At 41.4% G+C, this 13,051-nt stretch overlaps 1 protein-coding gene across 1 annotated transcript in view; it reads left to right on the forward strand.

Annotated features, from left to right (window-relative positions):
* LOC310957681 (ephrin type-B receptor 1-B) overlaps nucleotides 1-13,051 on the forward strand; it is a 154,129-nt gene that overhangs the window by 118,907 nt on the left and 22,171 nt on the right. The window contains exons 7-9 of the mRNA XM_083928366.1: nucleotides 5,772-5,934; nucleotides 9,615-9,723; nucleotides 10,691-10,755. Of these exons, the coding sequence (XP_083784492.1) occupies nucleotides 5,772-5,934; nucleotides 9,615-9,723; nucleotides 10,691-10,755 (337 nt within the window). The remainder of the gene's footprint in view (nucleotides 1-5,771; nucleotides 5,935-9,614; nucleotides 9,724-10,690; nucleotides 10,756-13,051) is intronic.

A 13,051-nucleotide genomic window follows, 5' to 3' on the forward strand; every position in this document is an offset into this window, starting at 1 on the left:
AGAGAGTAAGTCAGAGTGATTGCTTTGTGACACCAGGCTGGTGAGATGAGATTGCCACATTGGTGATCCTCCCTTGACAGTCTGTATTTTGGATCTGACGAGGCTTTTTATAGGCTCTAAACAGACTTTTCTTCAGCCAGCCACTGCTGTCCAAAGTGTCACTGCTGATGTGTTTTTTGTGCCTGATTAAGTACAATCACTCAAAAGATGGAAAAAAACAGACGGTGACAAATCTAATGCCATGTGTGTGATTACCAGTTAAAATGTATTACAACCATGCATTATGAAAAGTCGGGATAAATTCTCAGTGTCACACACATTGGCTTGGGTTACTTACATGCATGTTTAGCTTGCTTGTTGCATATGGATAAACAGGGTATTAAATTGCATTCCATCGAGGTCAGTCCTGCCAGCTCTTTATTGATTCTCTGAATGCTTGAGAGGTCCAGAAAATGTGGAAGTTTCACGCAGCCGTAAAGTGATGATGTGGCCTTTTAGTCATAAAAGGTGTCTCTCCCCATGTCAGTCACACACTCCCAGCTGCATCCAGTGCTATGGGTAACTTACAGGCCAGATGATAGTCATTTTTATACAAAAAGGGCCTTTCTATACTCACATTTTTGCATCATGCTTGCATTAATCTGAGGGTAGTCAGTCTGTTATGGTCCATAGCACACCAGAGAGCTGTCTCTCTGAACACTCCATCTCACAGGAAACCCCCTGTATACCCATTTACAAGAGTGACTACTCCTGCAGCATGGTATCGTCCCACTGTGTTGAATATCTATGGTTAATCATAAAAGAACATGTAACTTTTTTCATTATAACCTTTCTTTACTGTAGTTTTAACCGTTGAACTGATAACATGTTTCTCACAACGTATTGTTGTAGACACAGCAACACATTTCAAAACAAGTTATTTAAGTATTTTTGTGTTTTCCTTTAAATTATTTTGTGGCATGTTTGTCTTGATTTAAGAGTTCACAGTAGCGAGTGAGTAACAAAATACTGTGACTGTGACAGAAAGCCTTTGGGAAAGTAAGCATGGATGTATCCAAGCTGTAATCCATATGATTCGAGATACCTTGTTTCTAGCTGCCTCTTTTCCAGTATGCTTGTTAACTTATTTTATCCTCTTCTGTAAACTTTATTGACACAAATTCACTTATTTTCTTCCAGTCCATCCATGTTTCCCTCTTAAATACAAACACACACACACATGTTGTTATTACATGTCTGCCCTTACTAATAGCCTGACTCAGAAGTTGGAAGTTCCTGATTTCCGATTATAATGAAACACAACATAACTGGCAGTGACAAGCTCCACCGGCAGACCAACCGCTGTCAGCAGCTTCACTGACATGGCGGCGTATTTGCATGTAGTCAGGGAATGTCGCCATAGCAGGAAATGGATGGAAATGACTCAAAAAGACTCAGTTTTGAAAAGTTTCACCTGAAAGCTGTAGCAAGTGCTGGAGGCTGTTCTTTCAACAGGCTCCACTCCCTTCTTCAACCCACCTTCTCATTACAGAGTAAGTAGTCTTGGGACCCTGTAAATTGGGAAGCAAGATGAAATGAATTAAAGGTCTTCAGAGGAAAAAGTAGAATCTCATGCTCCTGGTCTCTCCACTTTTCTCATACTCTCTTTTCCTCTGGTTGCCTGAAATTTTGGGGAGGGTGGAAATAACTCAGCATAGAAGAGGTCAGGCCTTCCATTAAGGCTGGAGCAGAGCAGCCACTGGCTCTGGTTACTGATGGCCTCGTGTGTGTGTGTGTGTGTGTGTGTGTGTGTGTGTGTGTGTGTGTGTGTGTGTGTGTGTGTGTGTGTGTGTGTGTGTGTGTGTGTGTGTGTGTGTGTGTCTGTGTGTGTCTGTGTGTGTCTGTGTGTGTGTGTGTGTGTGTGCGTGCATGCGTGTGCGTGTGCGCGCGTGTGAGCCTGAGACAGTTTGTGTGTAATTGTCTTTAGTTGTTCAGGTGTATCCATTCTGGATGACAGCAGTACTGTCATGCTGAAATGTGAGAAATTCAAGAACAAAATACAAGTTTACAGCATGTCCCAAGGATCTGCAGTATATTGACCATGGCACCATCTGTATTTTTGGCACTCCAAATCCCCCTTGTACTTTACATACAATTAGAAATTCCTCAGAAGAGAAGCCAGGAGAAAGTATTTATTATTCTTTTCTTCTCTCTCTGCCACCTTTCAGAGTCAACCACAACAACTTTTGTAGACACACACAGATGTTGTACAGACAAGTTTAGATTTTTAATGGAACCTGTGAAAAGCAGGACTTGTGCAGCAGTCCCTCTGCCCCCCAGCAAAGGCATTCACATTTCCTCCTTTAGACTCTCTTCTTCTCTCCCTCATTTTTTGTCTCCAACCCCACTCACTCAGGCCTCCTTGTTAGTCTCCATGTGAACGGAATGCATACAAAGAGTTATCTCAAAAGGAGGTAGCTGCAAAGAACAAGAAAAACTAACTAAAAGCACTGAAGCAAATAAATTCCTCCTCAAATTATACAATATATAGATCCTTCTCACGTCCCTTTTTGTATACTCACTCGTGTTCAGTGGGTGGCTTTGCAGAATCGGAATAAAAGGGAAACTTGTTTTTATTTTATTTAATGTTTGCATTAATTTAGTTTAAATGCTTAAATGTTCTTTAATATCAGATTTATATTTAGATTTGTAATAAGTCATGAGGTAATAGTAATTATTTGCATTTGGTAATAAAACCCATCTAGTCACTATGATTTAAATTTGTTAGCTCACATTTCTCCCCCTTTCTATTTTAACAAAATGGCAGGGAGTTATTTCTCTCATTTCTAATTTACAATGTTCTCCTTCATACCCTCCCCCTTTCCCTTTGTGTATGTGTGTGTCCTGGTACAGTATATGTGTGCATGTGTGTAAGCCTGTGAAGAAGACACATGGTATCCACAGTGTCTACCCCTGTGCCAGGCAGCCATGCTGTCCATTTTGGTGGGTTAGCATGTTTGGAAAAACTGACCTGCCCCTATATGCATGAATGCAACCACAACTCACACCTCAAACCTCAGGTAGGCAATGAATTAAAAGTTTTGACAAGAAAAAAATGCCACTATTGGACTTCCAGCAATATGACTATAATAGACCCAGTGCTAATGCAGTACATCTAGTAAATTGAATCGGTCCTTCAAAATGGGTCCAATAAAATATGTCCTCATTAGCCCAGTATCAGTTATCAATGTGGTTCCAGGTAGGTAAGTATTTTGAGTAGATTTTACTAAATGCAACAGAGACCAAACTCCCTGCAGCGTTTCCTGTCTGTCACCCCTGGCAATGCTTTTTGATCGGCTGTTCTGCCATCTGCTTTCCCACCTGCAACTCTGTCTTTATTTAGCAAGTTAGGGTGTGGTCCTCATAATCCCCATTTGACTGGCAGCAGGAGAGGACCTCTCGTGGCTGGAAGTCCCTCCTGGCATGGCCTTTTATTGGCTATCCCCTAACCTGCTGGAGTGCCAAATGCCAGCTCATTTTAAGTGGCAGATGTGTGTGTGTGTGTGTGTGTGCGTGTGTGTGTGTGTGTGTGTGTGTGTGTGTGTGTGTGTGTGTGTGTGTGTGTGTGTGTGTGTGTGTGTGTGTGTGTGTGTGTGTGTGTGTGTGTGTGTGTGTGTGTGTGTGTGTGTGTGTGTGTGTGTGTGTGTGTCAGTCACATAATCCCTATTTGACTGGCAGCATGAAAGAGCCATTTTGGACTGGTGCTCCCTCAAGGGATTCTCCCCTATTGGCAGTTTGCCATCTGTCTGCTCACCTGTCCTCCATTCAAACTCAACAGATGTGGGTGTGGTCCTGAGAAATACAGGAAGAATGATAGCAGGATTTTCTGACCGCAAGTGGTCCATGTGCACTCAACCGTGTCTTATACCAGATGAATCGTCTACGCCAAGTATGTGTGGCCGTCAGTCTCTCATGGGGCTTCATGTCTTCTGCAGCTCTTTCAAATGCACAAGCTGCCTCTTTAAAGTCAAGTTTCAGAATCTTTGAGTATTTGTATGCAGCACGTTGGAGCGATGACAGATTGTGTGATCTAATGGACAAAAGGTCTGTGAGATGATTAAACCCCCTAACCCAGTTACACCCAGTGTTCCATTTATAAACATCTCTTTCCTCTCAAAAATAGAATGAAAGCCTATTTGTGCGATGCTCTCTCCCATCCCGAGCCCAAACATTTGTCTTCATCAAGCACATAGTGTCCAATAAGAGCTAATGTGATTGCACAAATCATTATGTGGGGTTGCTCCGTCTGCTCAATGACGGAGCAACCGGAATGATTCAATTACACCAATCAGATTGGATAATGATTTCGATGTGGGTTGCTTCTGCGTCAAGTTTCTTATCGCTTCCTGCCATCATCTCCCCCCTCTTCCTCTCCTCTCCCTCCTTTGCTCCCTCCTTGCCTTTCTACTTTTTCCACAGTATTAAACAACAGTGTGTTTACCGAGCCTGCCTGTATTTACACTGTTTTTTACTGACACATTGGATTTTGTCCCTTTACTTTCAACTGCCCCCCTTCCCTCTCCTCAGTATGTCTGCATTAAGCTATCAGCAGCCTGCAGTGGTGGGTGTAGTGTAGGTGCTGTCTTATTTTCTGGCTGTCATATTGTCATATTCATTCTAGGTGATAGGAAGGTGACAGGCCTAAATAATTACTGATCCCTCATATCAGATACCTCCAGCAAGCCCCAAACTACACTGCAGCAGACTGCCCAACTGGTTCTCTTGAGCCTGAAGAGAGATACAGAATCTGGAGGGCAGGTCTCACTGTCATTTACACAATAGATGGCTATAGGTATGCATAAATGCTTGTGAAAATACAGCTTTAAAGAGGATCTGAAAAGATTTTCAAATGTAAAAACAGAGCATAAGATCGAGTGTAAATACCTAGATAAAACGTTACAACAAACAGCAAATGCACCAAGGATTTTACAGCATTTCTTTTCATGAAAAAATAAATGGTTTCTATGGATGGAACTGGCATGCCGTCATATTTAAAAAGGAACCTCCTCCATACAACAAAATGGGGGATGTAATGTTCAAACTTCTTGAAGTAATTGAACTGCCTCGTGAAAGACATCTGAAGAGACAAATATGTAGTGCTATTCTATTAATGTTCAGAAATAGTTATTGCTTTGTAATTTGCAAGAAACGGTTCCCTTTAATTATTACCATATTACCATATTGTGTATGTTTTGTTACTGTATTCATTGAAATTAAAAGTGGGAGTGGTGGGCTTGTTTTAATTTGTGATTGCTTGCTGCAGTGCTGTGTCTTTGAAGTTCAAACTGACCAAAGCGTTATTTAAAACTGGGGAAAAAAACACATTAACTCTTGCTGTTGGCCCTTAAAACATTGTTTTAAAGAGAGCTTCACTCCCCTTAATTGTTTTGTTCTGGCCCCTCTGTTTATCTATTCTTTTCCGCTATCTACTGTTTTTATCCATCCTCTGTCGTGCCTGTTTATCAAAAGTAAACTACATTTGCTGTATCTCTGGTTTACAACAACTGCATTACACAGCCTAAACTGATTTACTACAAATCTGGTCCGCTTTCTCCATACTATTTCCTGGATTTACGATGTTTGCTAAGTCTGTTTGTTGTCTCATTCTTGCTACTACCACTGGGTCTTGTTTTGCCAGCGTCTCTTAACTTTGTGGTAAAACACTTTCCCACTGACATGTTCCCTGTAAGTCATCTCTAGCCTGCTCTCTCTGTGTTTGTTGCTCCTTTTAGGACCACGCAGAGATCAACTCCACCATTTTGCGAAGCCAAACTAACACTGCACGTGTGGAGGGCCTCAGGCCGGGTACAGTCTATGTGGTACAGGTGCGGGCACGGACTGTGGCTGGTTTTGGCAAATACAGCAGCAAGATGTGCTTCCAAACCCTCACAGATGGTAAGGATTGCCTAGCCAAGAGAAACATTTCTCCCTGTCTCTCTGTCTCTGTCTCTTGTCGTCGCTCTCTCTCCCACAAACACACACCATAACTCTTTCCAACACTCTTGTCGCTCTTTTTATTTGTTGTTGCATTATTATTAGTTGATAGAGAGAAAGAGCAATGTTTGATTGTACTTCTATTTCTACATCTACATTAATTTCCTTCCCAGTCAGGTTTAAGTGTGTATGTGGGTGCTTTGAATATGTAGAACGCTGAGTGTCTTTTGTTTGTGCAACTAACTGCGCTTGATCCAAAATGCTTAGCTAATTGGTTTTTCACCCAGCCCTTCTGTTGCTGGGGAGCCATCCCAGAATGCATAGCTGTGATTAGTAGTTGACAAGATTAATTTTTTTGCCGTGGTGGTGGTGGTGGCGGTTGTTGAAGAGGGAAGGGGCTGAAGAGGAGCTGCAACACCTGCTGCATTGGCAAGGTTGAAGGAGCTAAGTTTATCAGTGTAAGTGCAAGGAGGTGTGCGTGCAGGGTTGGTGTACACACACATCTAGTTAATTGTCTTTTAAGTTACTCTCTATCAAAGAGTGAGTTAAAACAGCGGTGATTGATCATATGACCGACTAATGAGAGCACTTGTTGCCGCTTTGCCGAGTATTCCAATCAGTCTGTCTTGGCAACATTCCCTACCTAGATGTAAATACTCTGCCATGTTAGTTACGCTGCTAAAAGCGTCTGGTTTACCGGTAGACCTCGTCACTGTCGATTATGCTGCGTTCACTTGTAATTGGAAATCTGGAATTGTCCAACTTCTGAGTCAGGCAGGGCAGAAGTGTAATAGGAAGGTGTGTCAATAAAGTTTACAAAAGAGCAAAATAAACCACAAAAAGTCAACGCATAAAGCAACCGTGAACCTGACAAGATGGAGTGCTCTGAAATAACAGGCTTGTCTGCCATTACATCTTAACGCCAAATAGGCCACTAGAAAAAACGTATCCCAATTTTTTACGGATTATGACTCTAAGTCTTTAAGTCTTGGTCAACATTCACTTGACAAAGACCTGCCTCATTGTGCCTTGCTGAACCACTATGCACATGTGGCCATAGCGCTTAATGTATCAAAGACAGGAGTGACATTTCCACATTGTATTGCGTTAATGGACATAATAACGATCAATACAACAATGACGATCTTGCGGGAGGGGAAGATGGGAAGCTTAATAATGATGATGAAGGTGATAACGGTGGATATTTACCTGCGCAGAGCAGATGTAGTGATACAATCATGGCCCCTTTGTATCACCCCCACAGTCTCAAATCATCTTTCCCACCAACACATATGCATGCATGTGCACATGCACGCGCTTCACTCTCGCTCACCCAAACACTGTTTACAGTCCATCTGTTGGCTCGCTGCCATTGCCCGACATCCGTCAAGGCAATTAGCAGCAGACGCTAGAGAACTGCTGACAGTCACACCCACAGCTCCACCTTCTGCCCCTATTCCCATCTCCCCTTCCCCCTGTCAAGCCGCTCCACTGTCTCATGAAGACAACACAATCCAACCACCGCTCTCCCTTCATGTATTTCTAAAAAACATATACCGTATTTTTCGGATTCGCTCCGGAGTATAAGTCTCACCGGCCGAAAATGCATAATAAAGAAGGAAAAAAACATTTATAAGTCGCACTAGAGTATAAGTCGCTTTTTTTGGGGACATTTATTTGATAAAATCCAACACCAAGAATAGACATTTCATCTTGAAAGGCAATTTAAAATAAAACTAGAATAGAGAACAACAGGCTGAATAAGTGTACGTTATATGACGCATAAACAACGAACTGAGAACGTGCCTGGTATGTTAACGTAACATATTACGGTAAGAGTCATTCACATAACTATAACATATAGAACATGCTATACGTTTACCAAACAATCTGTCACTCCTAATCACTAAATCCAATGAACTCTTCTTCCTCGGTGTCACTTCTGAACAACTCCGCCAACTCCAAAGGTAGACTATGCGCCGCTTAGCTCACGCATTGGCAGGTAGTGTTGTGGTTTTATGTTATTGCGTGACTATTGTAGTGCGCATTGTGGGTCTCTATGATAAATATCACAAACGGAGGCGAGGCTGTAACATGTGCTCTTTTAGTAGCCGCACAACTTTATAACACACATACAGGAACAATCAATCACCGCACACACTGAGTGACACGGTCATGAACAGTCGAGCACCGAGTGCTCGATCAGATACACCACAGGTAGCATCTTTTTTTTCACAATGCACTTCTGCCATGACCAGCCCCCGCCGAATTTTGATTGGTTGACGTGTGTGTGTGAAGATTGCTGATATACGCCTAGTCTCTTACGTGACTGAGATAAATAATAGCCCGGGCTATTATTTGATATTTTACGGTAATGTGTTAATAATTTCACACATAAGTCGCTCCAGAGTATAAGTCGCCCCCCCTGCCAAACTATGAAAAAAACTGCGACTTATAATAAGAAAAATACGGTAATCCCTTTTGTCTTCCTGTCCACACTTTTTCATACACTTCCACAATGTGTCATATTGTCACCTCTATACAGACGAATGCACATTGCAAACAGTGCAGACTTGACTGACAGGTTTGATGAAAAAGACATAATTGGTCCATTAGGGTTACTGATGTCGCAGTTCTCTAATAGGCTGTAACTGACTGATTGTAATAAGAGCCTTTACCACTAGAACATGTACATGTAGCTGTGCGATATCTGTCTGTCAGGCAAAATCCCTAGTTCACAATCATGGGTGAAGGCTGCATTTATCTGGACCTCTCACGCCTAATATTCATCACTAGAGAACAGGAAGACTGCCTGGAAGCTTGAGAATACGAATCATCATTCACAGTGTTTGCTTTAAAACATACTTGATGAATGTGCAAGTTAAAAGAGGGACAAATTCCTGTCACATTGAATTTCCTCATATATCCCAGCTCTCACAGTGCTTGGAAGATGCATTAGTTCTCCCTTTATCACTTTAATCCAATAGGCCCATTCTACACGGTGGATTGGATTTAGAAGCTGCTGATTTGCCTGCAGCATGCTAAATCGTGCATTGCTTTAACTACAGTGTTTGCTGGTGCCAAAGTCACTGGAAGACAGGCATACAAAAAGATAACTGAGGATTATGCTGTGTAGAGGTTTTAGGTAGGTATTTAAGCCATCCTCTGAACTTCCACCAGCCTGCCCCAGCTATGTACATAAACATGTTTAGGCTAGGTACATGTGTGATTGGCAGTAGATAACTTCCTTTTCAACACCTGAGAAACAACATTCTTAGGTTCACTTTCTTGTCCGCTCGTTTCTGACAGGTATTGCAGCAGAGATGGCTTAGAGGCCCCCCTCACTTTTATGCTTCTCTGTCACTCGCTGTCTCACTGTCTCTCTCCTGGTTTATCAAACACAACCTGTCAATCAAGTCTCGCTTCCGTCTCGATTCCGGTCAGCATCGCTCAGCGGACAGATGTTTATGTTTTCTTTATCCATCAGTAGAACCAGTCTAACCATTCTGCTCTGCCTTTTCTTCTCCCTTTTCTTCACTTCCCAAACACACACCTCCTCCAAATATACAGTCATGCTCCTGAAGCTCTACTTAAGCCGTTTTCAATGTCTATCCGTTTGCCTTTCTCTTTGTGGAACACAGATGACTTCAAGTCTGAGCTGAGGGAACAGCTTCCTCTGATTGCGGGTTCAGCGGCAGCAGGAGTGGTCTTTATTGTTTCCCTTGTTGCTATCTCCATTGTGTGCAGCAGGTAACCATATTTTCCTTCTCGGTCCCTGACAAATAAATGTATACATTTTTAATTTTGCTTATTTTCATGCTCGCAAGTTTTTATTCTCAAGAAGAAAATAATTAAAAATCTAGCTAACCTCTGCCATTGTAATGGCAGCATTTAGCTTCCTGGGGAACTGCAGCAAATATCGGGGGTGGGCATAATAACATGGACCCCATGTTAGCCTATACAGAAGCCCAGCATGTAATGAATTGCACAGTTTTCCAGTCAGAATCTATCTATTAATCTGCTGTATATTCCAAACCTACGTGGCATATAGACAACTTTGCATGTTATGTCAGAGTAAAATGCAAGTGTAATATATGTGTAAATGTTTTTTAAAAGTACTGATATTCTTTGATAATGAAACTCAGCTTGAGACATCCCCAGGTCATACTTTGGAACACACAGTGTGTAAATATACTCACATACAGAGCATGTAGCAATAGCAATCAATTTAGACAGAAAGGAAAGGAAAGCTAAGTTGACCTATTTTAAATAGAATATTCACTTACATAGAGAACCTAACAACTCTTACTATGCCCTGTTAACTCACTTAAGTCAAACCAATTTCATTTTGCAACAGTTTGTCACATTGTCACATTCCTATCTTGCTTCTGCTTTAAATATATGAAAGTCGAATTTCTGCAGTGCAATGTGCAACATTGAGCAAGTAAAGTGTTCATCAAACAGGCCAGGCTCTTTTGATGCTGAGGCCGAGAAGACAGATGAAAAGCAGAGAGATCCTATCAAGGTCTAATTAAAAATCAGCTCATTTTCATAAACTTCATTTGCCATTGCTAACCCTCTGCAACTGATTTAATTTCAGCCACATAATTTTCAGGCCATACAGAGAAACATGAAGCATAATAAGGCCTCGTTTACACTTCCTTTCATCTTGTCATCTCTCTCTTCTCTCTCCTCTCAATATTCATCGCTCCCTCAGGAAAAGGGCATACACCAAGGAGGCGGTGTATAGTGACAAGTTGCAACATTACAGCACAGGAAGAGGTGAGTGCACCCTAATACTTATAGCTTAATCCAGTTGTTTTGGGGCCCATAAGTTTTTTCTATCTATTAATTTGCTGGATATTTCAAAACCTACTTCTCAGATTTTGGCAGCCATATGGCTGTTTATGAAGTACATTTTTGGCTCATAGTTCCTGAACTAAGAGACTTTTCAGTCAGTATAGTCCACGGAAATTTCTAACGGAGCAGAACAATATTTTTCACTTCTCCTGTGGAGATATGTTTTTTCTAAATGTGTTCTCATATATTTTATTTGTATTTGCCACACCTCCATTTTCTCCTCTGTCCAGTCCTCTACTGCTATGGTAGCATATATATTACATGTAAATCAGCATGCACTCTTACATTATGCATTAATGACGAGGAGCTAAGGTGAAAGAGATACTACCTCAAGTAGCAGGTGTCTGGATTTAAAAGACATTTTCCTTTCTTTAAACTAAGACTGAGACTGACAGTCATCTCAGGGCTGTACAGTAGCTGAGATTGAGTCAAGTTTTAAGCACTCCCCTGGCACAGACTGATGAGGGGAAGGAGCCTGGAGGGACACACACATAAAACGTCTCACACACACACAAACACACGAAAAGGGTGTGTATGAGATTTGTGCCTCAAATGAAAGCCCTATGTACTGCCGACCTAGCAGTCTGAAAAGGGGCTCACTCAGGGGGATAGAGTTTTGTTGAGCCTGACACAGCAAAGCGTTTCAACACGGTTACTTTGTGTCAAAGCTATAGCAGTGGCAGCCGGGTGCTCATTAAACCTGCTGTGGGCAGAAGAGCCAGTTTTGTCACAGGCTATCTTTGGGAAAGCCAAATGCAATTAACATGAGTGGTGAAAATAAACAAAAGATCAGAGACGCTCGCAGCCCTAATCATCAAATAAGCAATTTGAAGTGGAGAGGAAATAAAATGCTGATAAGAGATCCTATTCATATGTTTATTCCTTCAACCTTCACACCGCCAACACTCATGAAGTAATCCCCAACCCAATAATGCATTGTTTTCTTCTATTCTCTCAAGATTTGACTGGCAGTTTTGTAATTACAGTATTCAACGCAACAATTAAATAGCACAGCTCAGCCAATTGTTTTGGGTGAATCTCCAAAAATGTGTTGCTGGCTTTCACCCGGCTGCCTACTGTCCTCATTCCCAGCCCACCTAATGTGACAGGCATCAAGAGGGATGCTACTCATACTGTAAATGCAGCAGTGCAGCACGGTGTGGTCACGGTTATGAAAATCAGACCTCAACATTACATCAAACACAGGGATGTCATGACAAGCAGATTGGGACACACGCATGAACACACATATTATTCCCACAGATGAATCAAGTGCTGCTTGCATGGCTTGGATCTGATTTTTTTTGGTTTTAATTGCACACATCAGCACATCATCAGTACCACCGGTGTTCATCCCAACATATTATACACACCTCGCTGCGTCAGAGCATTTTCAATTTGTTTCAGTGCATCTATTCCCTTTTACTCTTTTCCACACATCAACAACCTGTCAACAACAGCCAATTAACTGACAGACATTTATAAGTATTGTGTGTTTACTGTATGCCCTGATGCTTTTTTGCATATGAGTACGAACGCCTCTTTGCATCACTAAAGTTCGAACCCTGTTGCTTTGTAGCTTCAGCTGTTGTTTGTGCTTGAGCATCTGGTGCTCACACCAAATGAGAACGTGATTTGGAAACCCAGCTAGTTATTGTTAGATGCCAAAAATATTTAGACTTCAATTGTTTCTTTCTTTTTTATTTACCGCCGCATACTGCATTCATACAAACAATTCAGTGAGTATGCTAGGGCATGAACAGAATTGGTAAGCATCGGTTGACATTTGTGGCATTTGTCATTGCCCTTCATTATCTTAAGTATTATAGGTCAAACCCATTTTTGCTGATCATAATTGTGTCTTCCAGAAGGAACCACATGCATGATTAACTCAAACTATCATCTATACAAATGTGACTGTTAATCCCATACATTTTTTAGATCCCCTCTTTGATTTCCATGCTAATAAGCTTCAGTGTGTGTCTGACAAATGATTTTCTGACATCAAACGATGGATAATTAGTTTGTGTTTAGGAAATAAACTCAACTCATTATATTTACAGAGCCACAGAATAGATTAGTGTGCATCTCAGGCCGACATATAATGACATGTATTCACTTAAGGCGTAGTGTTTAGCAGTTGTGTATGTTAATTTTTCAAAGTGGATAATCACATAATACATAAAATTACTATATACTTTAAATTACAATAACTGTC

The sequence above is a fragment of the Echiichthys vipera genome, assembly GCF_963691815.1.
Source record: "Echiichthys vipera genome assembly, chromosome: 15".
NCBI lineage: Eukaryota > Metazoa > Chordata > Actinopteri > Perciformes > Trachinidae > Echiichthys > Echiichthys vipera.